The 23219-nt window shown below is 52.3% G+C and overlaps 1 protein-coding gene across 1 annotated transcript in view; it reads right to left on the bottom strand.

The window, feature by feature from the left end:
- Positions 1-23044, bottom strand: part of polr2a (RNA polymerase II subunit A) — a 58301-nt gene extending 35257 nt beyond the window's left edge. The window contains exons 1-10 of the mRNA XM_085977581.1: positions 22742-23044; positions 14824-14956; positions 11915-12051; positions 9762-9935; positions 8927-9208; positions 6670-6831; positions 4850-5070; positions 3917-4049; positions 1558-1682; positions 16-226 (exon numbers count right to left, since the gene is read on the bottom strand). Of these exons, the coding sequence (XP_085833707.1) occupies positions 16-226; positions 1558-1682; positions 3917-4049; positions 4850-5070; positions 6670-6831; positions 8927-9208; positions 9762-9935; positions 11915-12051; positions 14824-14956; positions 22742-22828 (1665 nt within the window). The 5' untranslated portion in view covers positions 22829-23044. The remainder of the gene's footprint in view (positions 1-15; positions 227-1557; positions 1683-3916; positions 4050-4849; positions 5071-6669; positions 6832-8926; positions 9209-9761; positions 9936-11914; positions 12052-14823; positions 14957-22741) is intronic.
- Positions 23045-23219: the final 175 nt, after the last annotated feature.

Raw genomic sequence — 23219 nt, forward strand, 5'->3', positions numbered from 1 at the left:
TAAAAAGCCCCTTACCCGGTCCATGAAGACATCTCGCTTTGTGAACTTGCGCACTGCAGTCAGCGTGTCCTGCACGATACCCATGACGGGCCTGTTGGACTGAGGGGTGACGATCATCCTGGGGACCATGGCCAGCTCTTGAATCTCCGCCCGCGTCTCCAGGGACTGGGGCAGGTGGAGGTTCATCTCGTCCCCGTCGAAATCCGCGTTGTACGGAGTCGTCACGCTGCACACAAAAATACCCCGACATGAATCAGTCATTCATGAAAGAAATAATACTGAGCGACCTATGGGTGGCGCTGTCCAGGGAGAGTATAAATACTCGGGCACGGGCCCAGCTTGCGCAGGACATTCTTTAACAGGAACTAGTGAAGGACACAACTAGACCTCCCTGTTGTAAAACAGTTGATTAAAGCTTTGTTTAACGCTTAGACCAAGTGCCTAGTAGTTTTCTTACGTCGTCTGCCCCTACGTTTGGCTCCTGTACCGAGCGGCGAACCGTCAAAGGCCGCAGGGTGTCCACTGGACTGCCTGAGCACTGCCCTGGCAATCCAGCCCACGACACCCAGGGAGCTCAGTTCCTATTTCTCACCCGCTGCTCCGCCCCGCTTGAATTTCACAGGACTCGACCGTTATGAAACAGGACAGCTCTGAGCGCAGTTGTCTCAATGATGGATAAATCCTGAATCAGAAATCCTCGAAATCTGGGCTTTAAAACTTATTTGGCTCCAGTGGCGCATACGAACAGGAGGAGGCCGTTCAGCCCCTCGAGCCTGTTACACAGGAACAGGAGGAGGCCGTTCAGCCCCTCGAGCCTGTTACACAGGAACAGGAGGAGGCCCATTCAGCCCCTCGAGCCTGTTACACAGGAACAGGAGGAGGCCATTCAGCCCCTCGAGCCTGTTACGCAGTTACAGGAGGAGGCCATTCAGCCCCTCGAGCCTGTTATGCAGGAACAGGAGGAGGCCATTCAGCCCCTCAAGTTCATTACACAGGAACAGGAGGAGGCCATTCAGCCCCTCCAGCCGATTACACAGGAACAGGAGGAGGCCATTCAGCCCATTACACAGGAACAAGCCATTCAGCCTGTTCCACCATTCAATGAGATCACGGGCCGACCTTGGTCAGCCACGGCGGCTTCGACGCTCCCAACCGGTGTGACGTTGGCTCAACTGATGAACAATTGGTGGAACGGCGCCCAGGCCTCTCACATCCAGGGCTACCACCTACACACCTCCCAATTGCTAAACTCTTACGGGGAGGTGTGACAGAGGTGGGGTGGAAAAAAAGGGTAAACACACTGACATGAGTCAGTCATTCATGAAAGAAAAACTTATGAAATAATACCGAGCAGCCTGCGGGTGTTGTTGTCCAGGGAGAGTATAAATACTCGGGCACGGGCCCAGCTTGCGCAGGACATTCTTAACAGGAACTAGTGAAGGACACAACGAGACCTCCATGTGGTAAAACAGTTGATTAAAGCTTTGTTTAACGCTTAGACCAAGTGCCTAGTAGTTTTCTTACGTCATGCTCCTTCCGAAAAGGATGGACACTCACCTGAGATTGAGTCGAAAAGTGGACCAGGGCAGGATCCGCACCTTGTGCCCCATCATGGACATTTTGTGCAGCGTGGGTTGTCGGTTGAAGATGATAATGTCGCCGTCGCACATGTGCCTTTCCACCTGGAACGCATGGACAGCAGGCATACTGTAAGTGGCGGGTGCGGGCAGAACACGATGGGGGAATTCAACAAGATTTTTTTTTTTTTGCCATCTGCGCCGTCGCGACCGATTACCTCCTCGCCCACCACCCGCCCCGGACAGCAAGCCCCCAAACCTGCTGGGAGAGTTCGACCGCCCAAGCTTGCGACTTCCACGTAGGAAGGGGGCTCGTTTACTCCGAGGTGGGGGGGCCGGCGTGGTGGGAAACGGCGGAGCGGTTACCTTTCCTGAAGCAATTTAGTTACCAAGTGTGTCAATGTAAGGTCGCACAACCTCATTCGCCCCAACGGCACTGTGAAAGAAAGAAATAAAGACTTGCATTTCTCCAGCGCCTTTCACCACCTCAGGACGTCCCAAAGCGCTTCACAGCCAATCAAGTACTTCTTCACTGCTGCAATTTAGGGAAACGCGGCAACCAATTTGCGCACAGCAAGCTCCCACAAACAGCAATGTGATAATGACCAGATAATCTGTTTTAGTGATGTTGGTTGAGGGATAAATATTGGCCCCAGGACACCGGGGAGAACTCCCCCCTGCTCCTCTTCAAATAGCGGCTGTGGGATCTTTTACATCCAGAGGGGGCAGACGGGGCCTCGGTTTAACGTCTGCTGAAAGAGGGCACCTCCGACAGTGCGGCGCTCCCTCAGTACTGCCCCTCCGACAGTGCGGCGCTCCCTCAGTACTGCCCCTCCGACAGTGCGGCGCTCCCTCAGTACTGCCCCTCCGACAGTGCGGTGCTCCCTCAGTACTGCCCCTCCGACAGTGCGGTGCTCCCTCAGTACTGCCCCTCCGACAGTGCGGCACTCCCTCAGTACTGGCACTGGGAATGTCGACCTGGATTGTGGGCTCAAGTCTCTGGAGCGGGACTTGGACCCACGACCTTGTGACTCAGAGGCGAGGGTGCTGCTCACTGAGCCACAGCTATGCTGGGAAAGCACGTGCACCACAATTGCTGATCCGTTGCCTGCCCCCAGAGAGGTGGGCATGACCCAATCTTGGTGAGTGAGGCTTCGCTGGGCAGAGAGACTGAGGTTATATTGTAGCCACCAGTCTCAGAGCGATAGCTACAACATCCAATTGCAGGAGGCAGCAACTAGACTCTGCTTCACACTGAGATTAAGAACTCCATTCCCAGCCTGTAAGTATTAAAGTGCATTGAAAGCCCGGGCACCAGCCTAGTCACAACTTTCATTTATAAAGTGCCCTGAACGTAGCAAATCAAGATGTTACACAGCAGCATAATCAAACAAAAAAATTGACACCGAGCCACATAAGGAGATACAGGAAACTTTGAGATATCCGGCACCGACGGGACCGAGCTGTTGCCGATCTATCAAAATTGCCAGACATACCAGCGTTAATGTTGAAGCATATGGAGGTTTTCATCTCCGTATCTGACAACAAACACTGTTGCTTAGCAACAGCTTCTAAACAGTCGGCCGTACCTTGGAAGCATCTCTGTAGCTTAGCAACAGCTTCAGAGAGACTTTGCAGAGCCTGACTGTTGGGGGAAAAAAAAGCCACGAGAAGAAAAAAAAACTAACATAACGGCTCCTGATTTCTGCCGGTAGATCGATGTTTCCGGACATACAACCTCCGGATAAACCAGTTTCCTGCATTAGTACAGGCGAGGGTCAAAGAGGTCGGTTTTAAGGAGCGTCTTAAAGGAGGGGAGAGAGGCGGCGAGGTTTAGGGAGGGAATTCCAGAGCTCAGGGCCCAGGCGGCTGAAGGCACGGCCACCAATGGTGGAGCGATTATAATCAAGGATGCTCAAGAGGGCAGAATTGGAGGCGCGCAGAGATCTCGGAGGAGGTTACAGAGATAGGGAGGGGCAAGGCCATGATTTGTAAACAAGGATGAGAATTATTATTATTATTATTTTTTTTTTTTAAATCTAGAGTATGCCAGAATCTCAAATGTAAAAAAAAAAAGTTCTGGGTAATAAGTATTCGGGAGACCTAAACGAGAAGCCCCTGCTCCTACAAGCATTTCCTTTGGAAAGAAGCTGGACAATACTGGAGTTGTAAACCAGTGTCAAACACATGCTGCAAGAACATGTCCTCCAGGCCCTTTCAGAACTGGCCCCAGCTCCACAGTTTCGCAGCAAGGGTGACAGTAAACTGCACTCAGCCTCCAATGTCAGTATAAACTAAGCTACAGACGCCTCCTGCATCTCAAAGCACTTTGCACTGACCCGGTATCCGATTTGGAGATGGAGGTCGCTGGGTTTGGGGTGGAAACGCAAGTCGATTCGGTCGCCGTTGTCTCGGATGATGTACTTGGCGCCCGGATACTGGTTGTTGCCTCTCCTCACCAACTCCTGGAGCCTGCACAAGCACATCGCGGCAAATGGTCAAACTTTAAAAGCCGCCGAGTGCGCAGCACTGGAATCGGAGCGCTTGCGCCATACCGCAAAACCTGGCTGGACAATTAACAGCGCGTTCAGGAAGGACGCCATTATCGCCGGGCTAAAATCGGCCAGCACGTTCAGGGGACGGAGAGCGACGTCACGAGTCCGGAGTCGCCAGAACGCGCTGGTCGATTTACGCCACTCCCCCATTAGAAACGGCAGCTCGCCCTCAACCTCCCCGTTATTCAAGAACTGGCTGGATGTGCACATTAAATTCGCCGCGGAAAACTTAGAGCTTGTACTCAACAGCGCAAGTACCCCATTAACGATGTGAATCAACCCCTCCGGCCCAGAGAGGGAACAATTTAACAGCTCAATCTCATTCCTGCAGGTAGCAAATTTAAGAGATTTGTACATTTAAAATTGAGTTTCTTATTTTTCCTTTGTCTCTTCTCTCACTCTTAAGTTCCCTCTCTTTCTTTACCCGATTTGACTTTAATGAACCCTCCTTCTCCGCCCTGTCTGTTTCTTTCTCAATCCCTAAACCTCGCTGGTTAAGGAGATAGGCTGCTGGCCCTGTCGTTCATGCACTGAACGCCGACGGCAAGATGATTTGCGCGCAAATATGTACGTCTGGGTCTCCCCGAAACAGCGGCGAGGCTGCTGTCAATCACAGAGGGGGAGAGCCCCCCCCGCCCAGCACAGCACCAGACCGACTGGGCCGAACGCAAAGAATAAACCCAATCGGGTGGCGGCAAAGTGTCTCGCTGCACTCACCTGTCGATGTTGAACGGCGTGACGATTTCGGGGAAGGTCATGTTGGCTGCGATCGACCGCGGCACACCCACCTGATCGATGGAGAGGTTGGGGTCGGGCGTGATGACGGTACGCGCGGAGAAGTCCACGCGCTTACCCATCAGGTTGCCGCGGACACGGCCTTCCTTCCCCTTCAGCCTCTGTTTCAGGGACTTCAGCGGACGGCCCGACTTCTGCATTGCCTGAAATGTTAAAAAAAAAAATCATACAATCACAGCGCAGAAGAAAGCCATTCAGCCCGTCGTGCCCGGGCTGGCTCTCGGGACTGAAGATATAATAATTGCTAAGGGACACAGAGTCTTCTCCCAACCACTGCCAGTTTTAAAACACCTGGTAGCAACAACATTGTAAAAGGAAAGGGGCATTGAAAGAATGCATTGCCATTTACAGAACGCCCATCAGGAACGCACTGAAGCACGTCAGTCAACAGGTTGACAGCCACAGCAGCCAGTTTGTGCACAGCAAGCTCCCACAAACAGCAATGAGACAAATGACCAGGTAATCTTGTTTGCTGCTGTTGGTTGAATATTGGCCCCAGGACACCGGGGAGAAACGCCTCAGCTCTTCTCAAAATAGTGGCCGTGGGATCTTTTACATCCACCCGAGAGAGCAGAAGGGACCTCGGTTTAACGTCTCACCCGAAATACTGCCCCTCCGACAGTGCGGCGCTCCCTCAGGACTGCCCCTCCGACAGTGCGGCGCTCCCTCAGTACTGCCCCTCAGACAGTGCGGCGCTCCCTCAGCACTGCCCCTCCGACAGTGCGGCCCTCCCTCAGTACTGCCCCTCCGACAGTGCGGCGCTCCCTCAGTACTGCCCCTCCGACAGTGCGGCGCTCCCTCAGTACTGCCCCTCCGACAGTGCGGCGCTCCCTCAGTACTGCCCCTCCGACAGTGCGGCGCTCCCTCAGTACTGCCCCTCCGACAGTGCGGCGCTCCCTCAGTACTGCCCCTCCGACAGTGCGGCGCTCCCTCATTACTGCCCCTCCGACAGTGCGGCCCTCCCTCAGTACTGCCCCTCCGACAGTGCGGCGCTCCCTCAGTACTGCCCCTCCGACAGTGCGGCACTCCCTCAGTACTGCCCCTCCGACAGTGCGGCGCTCCCACAGTACTGCCCCTCCGACAGTGCGGCGCTCCCTCAGTACTGCCCCTCCGACAGTGCGGCGCTCCCTCAGTACTGCCCCTCCGACAGTGCGGCGCTCCCTCAGTACTGCCCCTCCGACAGTGCGGCCCTCCCTCAGTACTGCCCCTCCGACAGTGCGGCGCTCCCTCAGTACTGCCCCTCCGACAGTGCGGCCCTCCCTCAGTACTGCCCCTTCGACAGTGCGGCGCTCCCTCAGTACTGCCCCTCCGACAGTGCGGCGCTCCCTCAGTACTGCCCCTCCGACAGTGCGGCGCTCCCTCAGTACTGCCCCTCCGACAGTGCGGCGCTCCCTCAGTACTGCCCCTCCGACAGTGCGGCGCTCCCTCAGTACTGCCCCTCCGACAGTGCGGCGCTCCCTCAGTACTGCCCCTCCGACAATGCGGCGCTCCCTCAGTACTGCCCCTCCGACAATGCGGCACTCCCTCAGTACTGCCCCTCCGACAGTGTGGTGCTCCCTCAGTCAGCCTGGGTTCCATGATCCAAGGCCTGGAGTGGGGCTTTAACCACACCATTCCCCCCCACGCCCCAACCACTGAGCCAAGCTGGGGCATGCTTCCACACCCCCGGAGTTGCTACTCATGCGCACGAACCTCCCCCCTTGCCCTCGGGTGTGCCACATGCTCCGCCCAGCTCCACTTACCCTGGGGAGACCGGGCAGCTCATTGTCAACCATGGTAGCCACGTGAAACTGCAGGAGCTTAACGTCCTCAGCGATGACGTGGGCTGCCGCCCCGTTCTGCTCGTTCCGCCGCAGTTGGTTGTTGATCTTGACGATGTCGGCCAGTTTGTGGGTCAGATCATCCTGCAAACGACACGCAGTTCACATTTTATATATTTTTAAATAACGCCAAGGAAGCGAGTTCCTTTCAGGCCGAGGAGCTGGAAACGGCGAACGGGTTAGACCGTCCGGCCGCTTAAGCTCGTGTCCCCCTTTCTCTCCTTCCCTCCCCACCTCTCAATTTTCTCCCTCGCCCCAGAAGGCTTCAAGTGCTACTGGGAACCAGCCACCCCTTGCGGTACTGCGCCCAATTGATCGGCATGCGAGTGTTTACAGTTATTCAACCATGGGAGGCACTCCAGCAAAGCTAGATCCGGACCTCACCCGTGCCCCACACATTTCCTATCTGGATCACAATCAGGAGTAGGAACTGACTTGGAGAGAGAACTGGTTGGCAGACAGGAAGCAAAGAGTTGGAATAAACGGGTCTTTTTCCGAGTGGCAGGCAGTGACTAGTGGGGTGCCGCAGGGATCGGTGCTAGGACCCCAGCTGTTCACAATATATATTAATGATGATCTAGACGAGGGAACTAGATGTAATATCTCCAAGTTTGCAGACGACACAAAGCTGGGTGGGTGTGTGTGCTGTGAGGAGGATGCCGAGAAACTCCAGTATGATTTGGACAGGTTGGGTGATTGGGCAGATGCATGGTAGATGCAGTATAATGTGGATAAATGCGAGGTTATCCACTTTGGTGGCAAAAACAGGAAGACAGATTATCTGAATGGCAATAGATTGGGAGAAGGGGAAGTGCAACGAGACCTGGGTGTCCTTGTGCACCAGTCACTGAAGGTAAGCATGCAGGTGCAGCAAGCGGTTAAGAAGGCAAATGGTATGTTGGTCTTCGTAGCGAGAGGGTTCAAGTACAGGAACAAGGATGTCTTGCTGCAGTTGTACAGGGCCTTGGTGAGACCACACCTTGAGTATTGTGTGCAGTTTTGGTCGCCTTATCTGAGGAAGGATGTTCTTGCCATGGAGGGAGTGCAGCGAAGATTCACCAGGCTGATACCTGGGATGGCAGGAATGACGTATGAGGAGAGATTGGGTTGATTGGCTTATACTCGCTGGAGTTTAGAAGAATGAGAGGGGATCTCATTGAAACTTATAAAATTCTGACAGGACTAGACAGACTAGATGCAGGGTGTTCCCGATGCCGGGGAGTCCAGAACCAGGGGTCACAGTCTAAGGATAAGGGGTAAGCCATTTAGGACAGAGGAGGAATTTCTTCACTCAGAGTGGTGAACCTGTGGAATTCTCTACCACAGAAGGCAGTTGAGGCCAATTCATTAAATATATTCAAGGAGTTAGATATATTTCTTAAGGCTAAAGGGATATGGGGAGAAAGCAGGGACAGGGTACTGAGTTTGGATGATCAGCCATGATCTCATTAAATGGCGGAGCAGGCTCGAGGGGCCGAATGGCCGACTCCTGCTCCTATCTTCTATGTTTCTATGAACCCTGGCCAATTCCTCCTCCCTAACATAGGTCACTGCAGGACAACTGAACATTTGTTAACAGAAAAGGCATTGTTAAAACACTTTACACGTAGCATTTTCATATATATTGATTATAATTTAGACGAGAGGTGGGGGGGTCCAGTGATCACTAATCCATTTGAAAAGGGGTCCTTCAACCAGAAAGGTTTGAGAACCGCTGACTTAGAGGTGGCCAATGTTTGCCCAATTTTAACTTTGGCTGTGTGGTCCCTTTAACAGGCTGTGATGTCCATTTTGCACATTTGAAAAGCCAGTCCTGGCTCGCAGCTTAGCGGGAATGTTGGCGGTGACCCAATCCAGGTCGATAAAATAATTCAAGAGCTTGAAAGCATGCCTATTGATAGATTATTGATAGGAATTTTCCACAGTATTTCTCCCCTCATTTGGCCCCTGGATATTTTCTCTGTCCCAGGAGATTAGATGACTGCGGGGGGGGGGGGAAGTGTTTTAGTGACAAAGTTCTGGCCGCCACGAGTGATGGACCTGTGGGTCTTTTCCTTGCCCGTCTAGTTCCTATGCTCCCTGACCTGCCGAGTTGTTTCTCCAGCATTTTCTGCCTTGCTTTCCCGATTTCCCAGCGCCCGCGCGATATTTCTGCTCGCGCTACACGGCAAGACGGTACCTGGTTCCGCGCGGAGCCCTGCATGACGACGGCCGGGCGCACGGAGAGCGGCGGCACAGGGAGGACGGTAAGGATCATCCACTCCGGCTTGGCGTACTTGGGGTCCATGCCCAGGATCACGCACTCCTCGTCCGTGATGCGCTTGAAGATCTCGTACACGCGCTCCGGGTTAAGCAGGATCTTCTTCTCCTGCGAGTCTTCGTTCACGTGCTTCCACTCCGCGTACAGCTCCAGTCCCACCCTCCGAATGCGAGGCTGGTATCGACCGCAACCTCCGTGACCCTAGCGACGGGGGGAAAAAAAAAGCACATCGGAGGCGATGACACCGAATCGTCACATTAACCAGACGTTAAAATGATAAGGGGTTCGATAGGGCAGACGTAGATGTTTCCACTTGTGGGAGAGGCCATAAACAATGCTCCCCTTTGAGCCGCGCTGCCACATTAACGGGCTGCACGGCCCATTCAAAAATCCGCGCACACTCCGTCTTTGCCTTTAAAAGCCGGCGAACTGTCCGTGCGAGAGCGCCATTGCGCTGCGTGGCCCGGGCAGCTTAAAAGGGAACACTGACCATCAATATAAGACGGTCACTAATAAATCCACCCGGAGAAACTTCTTTACCCAGAGAGAGCGGGGAGAATGTGGAACCCGCTGCCGCAGGGAGTGGTCGGGAATTGCAGACTCGGCCAGCAGTTTGACAAATTCAAAGAGGAATTGGATACAGCGCAGGCACGACGGGCCGAACGGCCTCCCCCCCCCGCCACGTGATTCTGGTTACACGGCACTTAAAAAGGGAAGGGAGGGACGACGACCACAGGTCCCGGGCGCCGTTTACCTTCTCCTTGGTGAGGTCCTCCTCGCCCTCCTGCTGCTCCACGCCAAACTTGTTGTCCATCTCCTCGCCTCCCTCGCAGATGTTCTTCCCTTTGCACAGGTCGTACACGTGAGTCAGGCGTTTGCGCGGCTGACCCTTCGACTTGATCAAGATGTCTTTGATTTTGGGATTATTCTACAGAAGGCAAAAAAAGGGGGCAGAGATTTCCTGATGAATAATTTTGCACACGCTCACACACACACACCTCGAACGCAAGCTTCTCCACAAAGATTTTTTCCGGCACAGGTACGATGGTCCGAATAGCCTCCTCCTGTGCTGTATCATTCTGCGAAAATGGCCCAATACATAGAAACATCGAAGATAGGAGCAGGAATCGGCCATTCGGCCCCTCGAGCCTGCTCCGCCATTTAATGAGATCATGGCTGATCATCCAGATTCAGTACCCTGTCCCTGCCTTCTCCCCATATCCCTTGATCCCTTTAGCCTTAAGAAATATATCTAACTCCTTCTAGAAACTCCAGTATGATTTGGACAGGTTGGGTGATTGGGCAGATGCATGGCAGATGCAGTATAATGTGGATAAATGCGAGGTTATCCACTTTGGTGGCAAAAACACGAAGGCAGATTATCTGAACGGCAATAGTTTGGGAGAAGGGGAAGTGCAACGAGACCTGGGTGTCCTTGTGCAGCAGTCGCTGAAGGTAAGCATGCAGGTGCAGCAGGCGGTTAAGAAGGCAAATGGTATGTTGGTCTTCGTAGCGAGAGGGTTCAAGTACAGGAACAAGGATGTCTTGCTGCAGTTGTACAGGGCCTTGGTGAGACCACACCTTGAGTATTGTGTGCAGTTTTGGTCGCCTTATGAGGAAGGATGTTCTTGCCATGGAGGGAGTGCAGCGAAGATTCACCAGACTGATACCTGGGATGGCAGGAATGATGTACGAGGAGAGATTGGGCTTATATTCGCTAGAGTTTAGAAGAATGAGAGGGGATCTCATTGAAACTTATACAATTCTAACAGGACTAGACAGACTAGATGCAGGAAGGATGTTCCCGATGGCGGGGGAGTCCAGAACCAGGGGTCACAGTCTAAGGATAAGGGGTAAGCCAGTTAGGACAGAGATGAGGAGGAATTTCTTCACCCAGAGAGTGGTGAACCTGTGGAATTCTCTACCACACAAGGCAGTTGAGGCCAATTCATTAAATATATTCAAGAAGGAGTTAGATATATTTCTTAAGGCTAAAGGGATCAAGGGATATGGGGAGAAGGCAGGGACAGGGTACTGAATTTGGATGATCAGCCATGATCTCACTGAATGGCGGAGCAGGCTCGAGGGGCCGAATGGCCGACTCCTGCTCCTATCTTCTATGTTTGAATATATTTAATGAATTGGCCTCAACTGCCTTTTGTGGCAGAGAATTCCACAGGCTCCATTGGACACCCTTGGCTATGGGCGAAAGTATCCGACACATACAACAGCACAGAATGAGCCTCATGGGTCCATGATTAAATGCACCACAACCCGTCCTCTCAACCGCACCAGCTGCCTCCTGAGGTAGCGCAGAATGGTAGTTGGGTTACTGCAAGCTGGCCTCAATATTGTTTGGGCTTTGAGAGAGTTGGGGCAGGGGGGAAAACACAGCCAGATGGCTCGCTCCCAGTCGGTGTCTGGTGACTCTTGGCTGCTGCATCAGGTCAACTGAAGGCTCGCCTGGCTCCCAACACAGCCGATGAGCCCAACACTCACTGTCCGGGTCTGCGTGCGTAGAATGGCCAATGGGGCGAGGCACCAGAGGATCGCCATTTACTGCTGCCCCAGTGTCACTAGGCATCGTCACGAGGGGGAAGGGTGGGGGGAGTAAATCCGAGGGGTGCCCTGGAAGAAGAAAATGCCTTAAAAAAAAAAAAAAAAATTTCTTCCATTCAATCTGTGGCCAAGATTTGTCCCTCAACCAACATCACTAAAGATAACGTCGATGCATTTAAGGGGAAGCTGGATAAACACATGAGGGAGAAAGGAATAGAAGGATATGGTGATGGGGTGAGATGAAGAGGGGTGGGAGGAGGCTCGTGTGGAGCAGAAACACTGGCATGGAGCAGGTGGGCCGAATGGCCTGTTTTTCTGCTGTGGACTCGATGTAAAAGCACTACTTACGGAATCCACCAGGAGCTTGGAACAGAAGAAACAGACGCATCGCAGAACCTTCATTGTCTTCGTAAGAAAACCGACGTGAAAAACCGGCTTCGCCAGCTCGATGTGCCCGAAGTGACCCGGGCATTCGGTCATGTTACCTACAAATGGAGACAACAGATCGGTGAGATAGTGCAGAGCCCACACACCACGGGGCGGCTTCTACAGGCCCCAGGAGCTGAGAGAGAGAGAGAGAGAGAATACAGCAGTCAGGGTTCCTACTCCTGGGCACGAGGGTGTCCACTATTGGAAAAGATGCGTACGGATAATCGGTGAGAAAGGGACCATTGGAACAGGAGACGACCATTCGGCCCCTCGAGCCTGTTCCGCCATTCAATTAGATCAGGGCTGATCAGTATCTTAACCCCATCGACCCGCCTTGGTTCCATAACCCTTAATACCCAACAAAAATCTATCAATCTCAATTTTGAAATTTTCAATTGACCCCCGGCCTCAACAGCTCTTTGGGGGAGAGTGTTCCAGATTTCCACCCCCCTTTGTGTGAAGAAGTGCTTCCTGACATCACCCCTGAACAGCCTGGCTCTAATTTTAAGGTTCTGCCCCCTTGTTCTGGACTCCCCTCACCAGAGGAAATAGTTTCTCTCGATCCACCCCCATCAAATCCCCTCAATTCAAATCACCCCTAAATCTTCTATATTCAAGGGAATATAATGTCGTCTGTGCAACCTGTCCTCGTAATCAGCTTCCGCTGTGAACCCTCCTTCCACCCTGTAACTCCGTTCCCTGGCCACTGACTCCATCCCTCCCCCTAACATCTGTCTGAGGCTGAACCACACTGTTCGCAACCTTGGTGTCATATTTGACCCTGAAGTGAGCTTCCGACCACATATCCGCAGCATAACAAAGACCACCTACTTCCACCTCCGTAACATCGCCCGTCTCCGCCCTTGCCTCAGCTCATCCGCTGCTGAAACACTCATCTGGGCCTTTGTTACCTCTAGACTTCACTATTCCAACGCACTCCTGGCCGGCCTCCCACATTCCACCCTACGTAAACTTGAGGTGATCCAAAACTCGGCTGCCCGTGTCCTAACTCGCACCAAGTCCCGTTCGCCCATCACCCCCCGCCCCCACCCCCCCCCCGTGCTCGCTGACCTACATTGGCTCCCGGTTAAGCAATGCTTTGATTTCAAAATTCTCAGCCTTGTTTTCAAATCCCTCCATGGCCTCGCCCCTTCCTATCTCTAATCTCCTTCAGCCCCACAACCTCCACCCCCCTCCCACCACCCAGAGATATCTGCGCTCCTCTAATTCTGCCCTCTTGAGCATCCGATTATAATCGCTCCACCATTGGCGGCCGTGCCTTCAGCTGCCTGGGCCCCGAGCTCTGGAATTCCCTCCCCAAACCTCTCCGTCTCTCTCTCCTCCTTTAAGACGCTCCTTAAAACCCGACCTCTTTGACCAAACTTTAGTTCACCTGCCCTAATTTATCCTTATGTGGATCGGTCTTATAATACTCCTGTGCAGCGCCTTGAGACGTTTTAGTACGTTAAAGGCGCTGTATAGATACAAGTTGCTGTTGTAATAGTGTGCCATGCCTCAGGAGGATGGCCACAGTATTAGGGAGCTGTTGGCACCCACAGAGATAGTTTGCAGGTTAGATTTCCCTGCTCTTCTGCCTGGGCACATTGGCTCTCCTGGGCGCAGTGAACACAATAGTTGTGGGAAGGCGGCGCTCACACCTACGAGGGAGCCCATCCGTCCTCTTTCCATTGAAATAAGTGAGTGGAAAACACTGGTGGATTCCCTTACAGGCATCTGCTCTTCCCCGCCCACTATCCCGGGAACAAGACCAGCAGAATCTACCCCAGCAGATTTAGTAGAGGAGCACGGAGCTGGGGAGCAAAGGCAAACGGTTTATGACATCTTCACCCAACCAAACCATTCCATATGCTCTAGAGATGGGCATGGGTCAACTCTACAGGTTCCCTCATACACGCTTGATGCTCCACTATTACCCAAGGATATGTAGATGTTTCCAAATCAGACTCACAAAAAGGAACAAGGAGTGGGTGAATTGCAACATCACCCTTTACCAAAGATGTCCTGGTGTTCCTAGCTCCTCATAAGAACCGGGAGGAGGCCATTCGGCCCCTCGAGCCTGTTCCGCCATTCAATGGGATCATGGCTGATCTGTGACCTAACTCCACATACCCGCCTTTGCCCCGTATCCCACAGGTTAACAAAAACCCATCAATCTCCAATTTAAAATTAACAATTGACCCAGCATCAATTGCCGTTTGTGGAAGAGAGTTCCAAACTTATACCACCCTTTGTGTGTAGAAGTGTTTCCTAATTTCACTCCTGAAAGGTCTGGCTCTAATTTTTAGACTCTGCCTCCTAGTCCTAGAATCCCCAACCAGCGGGAATAGTTTCTCTCTCTCTACCCAATCTGTTCCCCTTAATATCCTGAAAACTTCGATCAGATCGCCTTAATCTTCTAAATTCCAGGGTCCTCGTTTGTGTAATCTTGTAATTTAACCCTTGGAGTCTGGGTATCATTCTGGTAAACCGACACTGCACAGTAACACTGGAACTTCTATCATCCGTGGAGCACCACCCCGTCCCACTAATGTTGAGACTGGAAGTTGGTAAATAAGCAAGTGCCCGAATTTCCGTCTCTCAGATAGCGGTGCAGCACAGGAGTGACGAGAAGGACGGGACAAATAAAGGGACCGTTATGCAGTGTGGACTCGGGACGTTACTGGAACGGCCTCGAGGTAAGCAAATCCAGCAGAGAGGGACCAAAGATAAAGTGGGGTTCGAGAGACTTTATTGTTTTAAGCACACGGGGAACATCGCGAGCGGTGAGCACGGTGGAGTTTGCTTCCTGTAACCGGGTAGCTGCTCACCTGCACACGTCTGGCATCTTCCAGTTCTTTCGATAACGCCTTGGCGGGGGTCCATCAACCCACCTAACTTTGGCCGGCCGCCCTCGGTGGTCTCAGAGTACTTTATTCCCCCTTCAGTCACAGACATCCGTTTCTGGGGACGACGACAAAAAACAAACACACAAAATAAACCATGAGCGACAACGGGTCAAGCCCGACATTCCCACCAAACGGTCTCCCCTCAGAGTGAGATCGACAGATTGCTGGACACGAGGGATTTGGGGATCGGGCGGGAAAGTGGAGTCGAGGTCGAAGCTCAGCCATGATCTCATCGAGTGGTGGAGCAGGTTCGAGGGGCCGTGTGGCCCACTCCTGCTCCTAATTCTATGTTCTTGCGTCCCAGTACTCAGACCAGCACTCTGGTACAGGAGGTTTTACACTGCAGGATGGGTGGGACGGGCTCTGCGATTATATGCCCACGAGAGGAATCCCGACCCACAGCTCCATAGACCCAGCCATATTACAGAGAACGTACAGCACAGAAACACGCCATTCGGCCCCACTGTTCCGTGCCGGTGTTTCTGCTCCACACGAGCCTCCTCCCGCCCCTCTCCATCTCACCCCATCACCGTATCCTTCTATTCCTTTCTCCCTCGTGTGTTTATCCAGCTTCCCCTTAAATGCATCTCCGCTATTCGCCTCAACCACTCCCTGTGGCAGCGAGTTCCACATTCTCTCCACTCTCTGGGTAAAGAAGTTTCTCCTGAATTCCCGATTGGATTTATTAGCCTCGACAAAGCCAACAACGTATTAACGGGTCCTTTTTGTTCACCTGCTGTTTGTGGGAGCTTGCTGTGTGTAGTAAACTGGTTGCCGTGCCTGCGACAGCGACTGCACTTGAAAAGCAGCCCATTGGTTACAGAGCGCATCACGAGGATGCGGTCAGGGCGCTTATACAAACACCGATTCTGCTGGGATGGAGCAGAGACTAAACACAAGGGTCTTCCTTGTAACATGACGGAACTGAACACATCGTAAGTTGTTTTCGGGGTGGGGGGGGCGAGACAGAGATAGGAGGCTCAAGATCCAAGTTATCATTTACACCATTGCACCAACATCAATGTCATCCAACTACGCAAGCTCGAGGAACAGCGCCTCATCTTTTGATCGGGCATATTACAGCCTTCCGGACTCGTCGAGTTCAGATCATAACCACCGCTCCCATTTTCTGGGAGCGCAGGAGCTGGCAACGGTTCTGCTGTAACCATTTACACCTCCTCTGCTCCGTGTCTTTTGCTTCTTTCCTTGTCCCGTTGCCATCCCTTGCACCATCATCCCTTTTGTCATTTAATCACTCCTGCCCCCCCACACTGGCTCTACACTTGCTTAGAAACTGCCACATCTCTTACTTCCTCCAGCTCTGAAGAACGTCGAGCTTAAAACATTAACTCGGTTTCTCTCTCCCTCTCTCCACAGATGTGGCCTGACCTGCTGAGTGTTTCCAGCACACTCTGGTTTTTAAAATCAATGCTGTCCAGCTAGCTTGCATTCAAATCGAACCCAAAAGCCACGATTAAGATAGCCCAACTCGCCAGTTTCTCAATTTTCAGAATTGTAACAGTACGAGATCTCAAACCACATGATTCTTTGAGTCTCCAGACACCACCTACACTGGAGAAAGGGCCACTCAACCGCTGGACAGGCCAGTACCTCTCCGCTAACACGGAACGCAAGCTGCAAAGCTCCAGACTTTCCTGGACCACCTCAGATGGTGTCAATCGCACGCTAAAGCAGCTCTTGTTTGCCAACGGTTAACCAGGGCTGCAGGAAGCCAGACTCCAGCCCACTCGCCACCATCCCTCAGGGCACTTAGTGCCAACGCTGTTTCCGAGGCACTTTTTAACAAATATACCAGGGTGGAGATCAGACACAGGGAACCGAATGCAAATCGGGGCCGAAAGCACAAGTCATTTCAGGCGGGCGACGGAACATCCTCTGTTGCTGGTTCCATGTGGATCGATGCACAGTCAACACACGCTAAAGGCACACAGTACAGCCTTCGGGCATCTGGCACTCAGGAGCAAACCTCGGGCACATCTGCCACCAGCCCTTGGGGCACACTATGTGCCCCGGGGGACCCCGATTCAATCGCCTGTCCGCCGCTCAGCTTCCATTTCCCTCTTGTGCAAGATGGAGCTCTAAAAACAATTGAGGGGGGGGCAGCCCTCCCCCACATCCACTTCACAGAAACCAACTTCACCATCAGACGCAACATTCTTAGGCGCACTTTTTATTTCCGGGCCCACAATTTCCTACATTACAACAGTGACTACACTTCAAAAGTACTGCATTGGCTGTAAAGCGCTTTGGAATATCCTGAGGCGGTGAAAGGCGCTGGAGAAACGTCAACCTCTTTATAATCGCGTTGATTATCTATGGAGAACAGTCAGTACAATAGGACAGCGCCAGTCATAGAATCACAGCACAGGAGGAGGCCATTCGGCCCATCGTGTCTGCGCCGACTCTTTGAAAGAGCTCTCCGATTAGTCCCACTCCCCCGGCTGTCCCCACAGCCCTGTAAATTTTCCCCCTTCAAGTATTCAAAGCAGATTCAATAGTAACACTCAAAAGGGAATTGGGTAAATACTTGAAGGGGAAAAGTGAGCAGGGCTGTGGGGACAGAGGAGTGTGGGAATAATTGGAAAGTTCTTTCAAAGAGCTGTACAATTCGATGATATATCTCTACACTGGCAACATCAGAGTATATTTCTCATATACGAGCACGAGAGAAAGAATGAGGTAGCATTTAATGTCAGACGCAGAAGGCGAGGCAGCGAACCAGTCATGCAGCCTGTGTTTATTTTCCATGAACATCCAAAAAACTCGGCGGCCCCGTGTCCGAACTTGCACCGAGTCCCGTTCACCCATCACCCCCACTGGGCTCGCTGACCTACATTGCCTCCTGGTCCGGCAACGCCTCCATTTTAAAATGATCTTCCTGGTTTTCAAATCCCTCCACGGCCCTCGCCCCCCCCACCCCTCCCTATCTCTGTAACCTCCTCCAGCCCCACAACCCTCAAGAGATCTCTGCGCTCCTCCAATTCTGCCCTCTTGCCATCGCTCCACCATTGGCGGCCGTGCCTTCAGCTGCCTGGGCCCCGAGCTTTGGAATTCCCTCCCTAAACCTCTCCTCTCCTTTAAGATGCTCCTTAAAACTGACCCCCGACCAAGTTTTTGGTCACCGGTCCCTAATATCTCGTGGCTCGGGGTCAAATTGTGTCTGATAATCGCTCCTGTGAAGCGCTTTGGGATGTTTTACTACATTTTTCTGTGATTCTGTGATTAACGGCGCTGTATAAATGCAGGTTGTTGTTGTATGGGTAATCAACCGCAACCCCCCCTCCCCCCATTTAAAACATTAGCCTCGCCCCTCAGAGGGGGCTGGATGCTGAAATACAATATGCTGATAAGGAGTATCCACCTCTTCACCACCCACCCAGAGAAAGAATAAAATTGGAGTGGGCGCTATTCTGCATCTCAATGGATCCTGCCCAATACAGACTGAGTAGGTGGGTATTATTTTTTTTTTAAACAAGCAGTGGTGTGCCCCCCCCCCCCCCCCCCCCCGAGAGTGTATCGGGAAAGGACGTAAAAAACTTGCAGCATTAAAAAAAGATTTTATTGGTAATTTCTGTTTATTATAAAACAAATGCTTCACAAACTCAAGGATACACACGGAAGTATCAATGATCGTGGATGATACACCCAGTGCCTGTATTGCCTACAAGCCTACAGCACTTCACGTACGACACCCAACATTACACTGCAGCACCGACACTATAACAAGCGCTCTCTGAACATCTGTTACATAAGCCTCGCGTCACTCCAGTGCTGGCACCTGGATTTCAGTAGTGTACAATGGCAGCTGCACAAACTGGACCCGGGAGAAGGGGAAACAGTACAATTCTAGACCCCATCTTTCCAGACACGCACTGCATATTCAGAGCTGCACAATACGAGGGGAGAGGCACTGGTGCGGACAGGTCTGACAGATGCCAGATGAATCAAAAGCAGGGCAGGAGGGGGGCGTATCAGCACGATAAACTGTGTTGGCTTGAAGCAGCCCTTCGTGTTATAGATGGGCATCTATACACAGTTCTAACAATCCGAAATCATCCCCCCTTCTTAAAGAGCAGCACTCAACAGTTCCAGTCTTCTGCTTGCTGTTGAAGCACGATCGTTTCAAGGAGTTTCAGACACTCGAGGGTGGCAGCTGATGGACGGTCCGAGACGGGAGGAACCACATCACCCTGCGGGACAGTGAAGAAAGCTGGGGGCCGCTGCTCACCTCGCGCGACCGCCCAAATACAGTCACGGTGGAAACCGAAAGGGGGAAGAAAAGTTAGGAGGGACAAAGGGAAGAATTTTATTCAGGACACTCTCTGAATTCCAAAGTTAGAACAGCTCCGGTGAAGTGTTCACCCGACCTGTGGAAGTACAGTTCATTCTGTGGCACAGGAACAAGGAGGCCATTCAGCCCCTCGAGCCTGTCTCAATGAGATCACGGCCGATCTAGATCTCAACTCCCACCTGCCAGTCTTGGTTCCGTATCTCCCAACTACAGCCTCATCAAAAAAGCATTGGACAATTCTGTCTAAATAAAACAGGAGAAAGCAGGCTGAATAAGGCACATCAGCTGTACGGCCCCACCCACGTTCCCCGAGAGCTGGTGTACGGTTTTAACTCGTGGTGCATCATGGAAGGGATGGCAAGCTTTGCAGCTGGAACTTACCGCGCTCCGGGTCAACTCGACTGACAGAAACGTCAGTGTCCATGAAGTGGGTGGCTACACTGCAGTTTGGCAGCAAAAATGCAGCCTGTTAAAAACTTACGAGGGGGCTGCTTTGCATGAAATTAACACTGGGGAGTTACTCTATTCTCGTGCCTCACTGCACCGCTCGGGAATTACTGTTGGAAAAAAAAAAGGGTCGATTTTCCACAAGGCAAATTTATCAGGAGCAAGCTCAAGCTAGCGCGGCCTTAATGCCACTAGATTGATCCCTGGGATGCGAGATCCATTGGCAGGATAGGCGCACCAACGTCAGTGTTCTTGCTCAGGCCAACATCCCCAGCATCGAAGCTTTGACCACGCTCGATCAGCTCCGATGGACGGGTCACATTGTCCGCATGCCCGATACGAGACTCCCCAAAACAAGCGCTCTACTCGGAGCTCCGGCACGGCAAGAGAGCCCCAGGTGGGCAGAGGAAACGCTTCAAGGACACCCTCAAAGCCCCCTTGAAAAAGTGTAACATCCCCATCGACACCTGGGAATCCCTGGCCCAAGACCGCAGAGTGGAGGAGAAGCATCCGGGAAGGCGCCGAACACCTCGAGTCTCTTCGCCGGGAGCAAGCGGAAGCCAAGCGCAGGCAGCGCACGTCAACTCAAGCACCCCACCCACCCGCCCCTTCAACCACCGTCTGCCCCACCTGTGACAGAGACTGTAGGTCCCGCATTGGACTCATCAGTCACCTGAGAACTCTTTTAATGTGGAAGCAAGTCATCCTCGGTTCTGAGGGACTGCCCAAGAAGAGAGGGCAGTCCTATGAGGAGAGATGGAGTGGATTGGGCTTATACTGTCTGGGGTTTAGAAGAATGAGAGGTGATCTCATTGAAACATCGGAGATTCTGAGGGGGATTGACAGGGTAGATGCCGAGAGGTTGTTTCCCCCCTGGCTGGAATGTCTAGAACCAGGGGTCACAGTCTAAGGATAAGGGGTCGGCCATTTAGGACAGAGATGAGGATGAATTTCTTCACTCAGAGGGTGGTGAATCTTTGGAATTCTCTGCCCCAGAGGGCTGTGGAGGCTCAGTCGTTGAGTATATTCAAGGCTGAGATCGATAGATTTTTGGAATCTCGGGATATGGGGATCAGGCAGGAAAGTGGAGATGAGGTCAATGATCAGCCACGATCTTATTGAATGACGGAGCAGGCTCGAGGGGCCGAATGGGCCACTCCTAATTATTACGTCACGCCGAAACACTTGAGATTGCTTTTGTGAAAATTAAACTAAAACGGCAGGCATAAAAATAAGGCCATACAGTAAAAACAAACTTTGCAAATCGATGTCAATAAGTCAGGGCACTGATTGGCAAACTCGGAAAGGACACTGCCACTTCAAGACAATGTCCCTTTAAACCGGTTATGAAAGAAGGATTACGCAACTGCACGTGTAACATGTACAAGGCTGCACTTTCTCGAGATAAAATTCAACACTTTGCTGGCAACAGCCCAAAACACTTCCCACCTGTAAACCTGAGCTCTTGACCAACCAACAGTTGCAGGAAAGAGGGGAAAAAAAGGCGCTCAAAGAGACATTCAAAAGGCATTTCAGATTGGAGTTAGACCAAGACTCGCGATTCTACAGTGCACTCCACACCTACCGGACGGCCCAAAGCGCTTTACAGCCAATGAAGTGCTTTTTGAAGTGGGGGTCACTGTTGTAAGGTGGGAAAACCGGCAGCCAATTTGCGCACAGCAAGCTCCCACAAACAGCAATGTGACAATGACCAGATCATCTGTTTTAGTGATGTTGGCCCAGGACACCGGGGAAACTCCCCCCCCCCCCACCCCACCCACTGCTCTTCCAAATAGTGCCCGTGGGATCTTTTACGTCCACCTGAGGGGGTGGACGGGGGCCTCGGTTTAACGTCTCATCCGAAAGCCGGCTCCTCTGACAGTGCAGCACTCCCTCAGTACTGCCCCTCCGACAGTGTGGCGCTCCCTCGGCCCTACACTGGGGGAGCGTCAGCCCTGGATGTTGCACTGAGAAATCTCTGGGGAGTGGGACATAGAAGATAGGAACAGGAGTCGGCCATTCGGCCCCTCGAGCCTGCTCCGCCATTCAATGAGATCATGGCTGATCATCCAAATTCAGTACCCTGTCCCTGCTTTCTCCCCATATCCCTTGATCCCTTTAGCCTTAAGAAATATATCCAACTCCTTCTTGAATATGTTTAATGAATTTGCCTCAACTGCCTTCTGTGGTAGAGAATTCCACAGGTTCACCACTCTCTGGGTGAAGAAATTCCTCCTCATCTCCGTCCTAAATGGCCTACCCCTTATCCTTAGACTGTGACCCCTGGTTCTGGACTCCCCGGCCATCGGGAACATCCTTCCTGCATCTAGTCTGTCCAGTCCTGTTAGAATTTTATAAGTTTCAATGAGATCCCCTCTCATTCTTCTAAACTCCAGCGAGTATAAGCCCAATCGACCCAATACGTCATTCCTGCCATCCCAGGTATCAGCCTGGTGAATCTTCGCTGCGCTCCCTCCATGGCAAGAACACCCTTTGGCAAGGCGACCAAAACTGCACACAATACTCAAGGTGTGGTCTCACCAAGGCCCTGTACAACTGCCATCCCAGCTGGATGATCAGCCATGATTGCACTGAATGGCGGAGTGGGCTCGAGGGGCCGAATGGCCGATCCCATCTTCTATGAAATAGCACTGAAGCCATCTGGAAGTCCTGGAGCATGCAGAATCTCCCCCCTCTCTCACACAGAGAAATAATCATACCCTGCAAAGAAGAAACACTCAGCTTTTTTTTTGCACATTCCCAACACCAAATGATTCAGAAAAACTGGAGTGAAATCAGGATTCAAAAAAGAAATCAGGCGGGCTAGATGAAATGCAAAGACATTTTACTGCAAATGCAATTACAACTTTTTAAAAAAGTATTACATTTTAAAGCAGGAAGTCAGGCTCCGCAAAAAATGCTGAGATCTAAATGCAATTGCAAAAATTCATTTGCTCCAAATTGGGGTGAGGGGGGGTTGGGGGATTTGCAAGTGCATCTTTTTCTTTTGGGTTACATTTGGTGCGAAGGAAAATGTGTTTGCCAACATCCCCTGGTCCCTGGAAAAAGTGCAGCACGTACCATTTCGTCTGGGCTGAGGATGCCAAACTGCACCCTCCTGATGGTACGCAGTGGGCATGCGCTGTCCCCGGAAGGCGGTCCTTGCATGGTTCAGACTCGCAGCAGCCGAGCGACGCCTCGTCAGTGTGTTGTTGTGGGGGGGAAAAAAGAGAAAAAAAACACAAATCCCCCTTTTAAAAAGAACACTATTAAAACCGGCTTCTAACACCGAAAGGGGGGGGCGTAGAGGAGGGAAGAGTGTTGTGTTAAAACCCTTTAGGAGGTGGGTGCTTTTTTTCCCCCTGCCGCTCCGAGTGCGCTCGAAGCGCATCTGAAAGCTCCGCGGCCGGCGCGCCGCCTTTTATAGACTTTGCAACCGGCACGGGGTGGCCGGCGCCGCGCCGCACGGGCCGGGCACGCCTCCCTATGCAAATGCCCGCCTCCGGAGGCGGCCGATTGGTCGGCCGCGCATTTGGGGCGGGGCGCATATATTAATCTT

Source organism: Somniosus microcephalus, unplaced genomic scaffold (assembly GCF_052327205.1).
Source record: "Somniosus microcephalus isolate GS21.2 unplaced genomic scaffold, FLI_Smic_1.0 unresolved_chr4, whole genome shotgun sequence".
In the NCBI taxonomy this organism is placed as follows: Eukaryota; Metazoa; Chordata; class Chondrichthyes; order Squaliformes; family Somniosidae; genus Somniosus; species Somniosus microcephalus.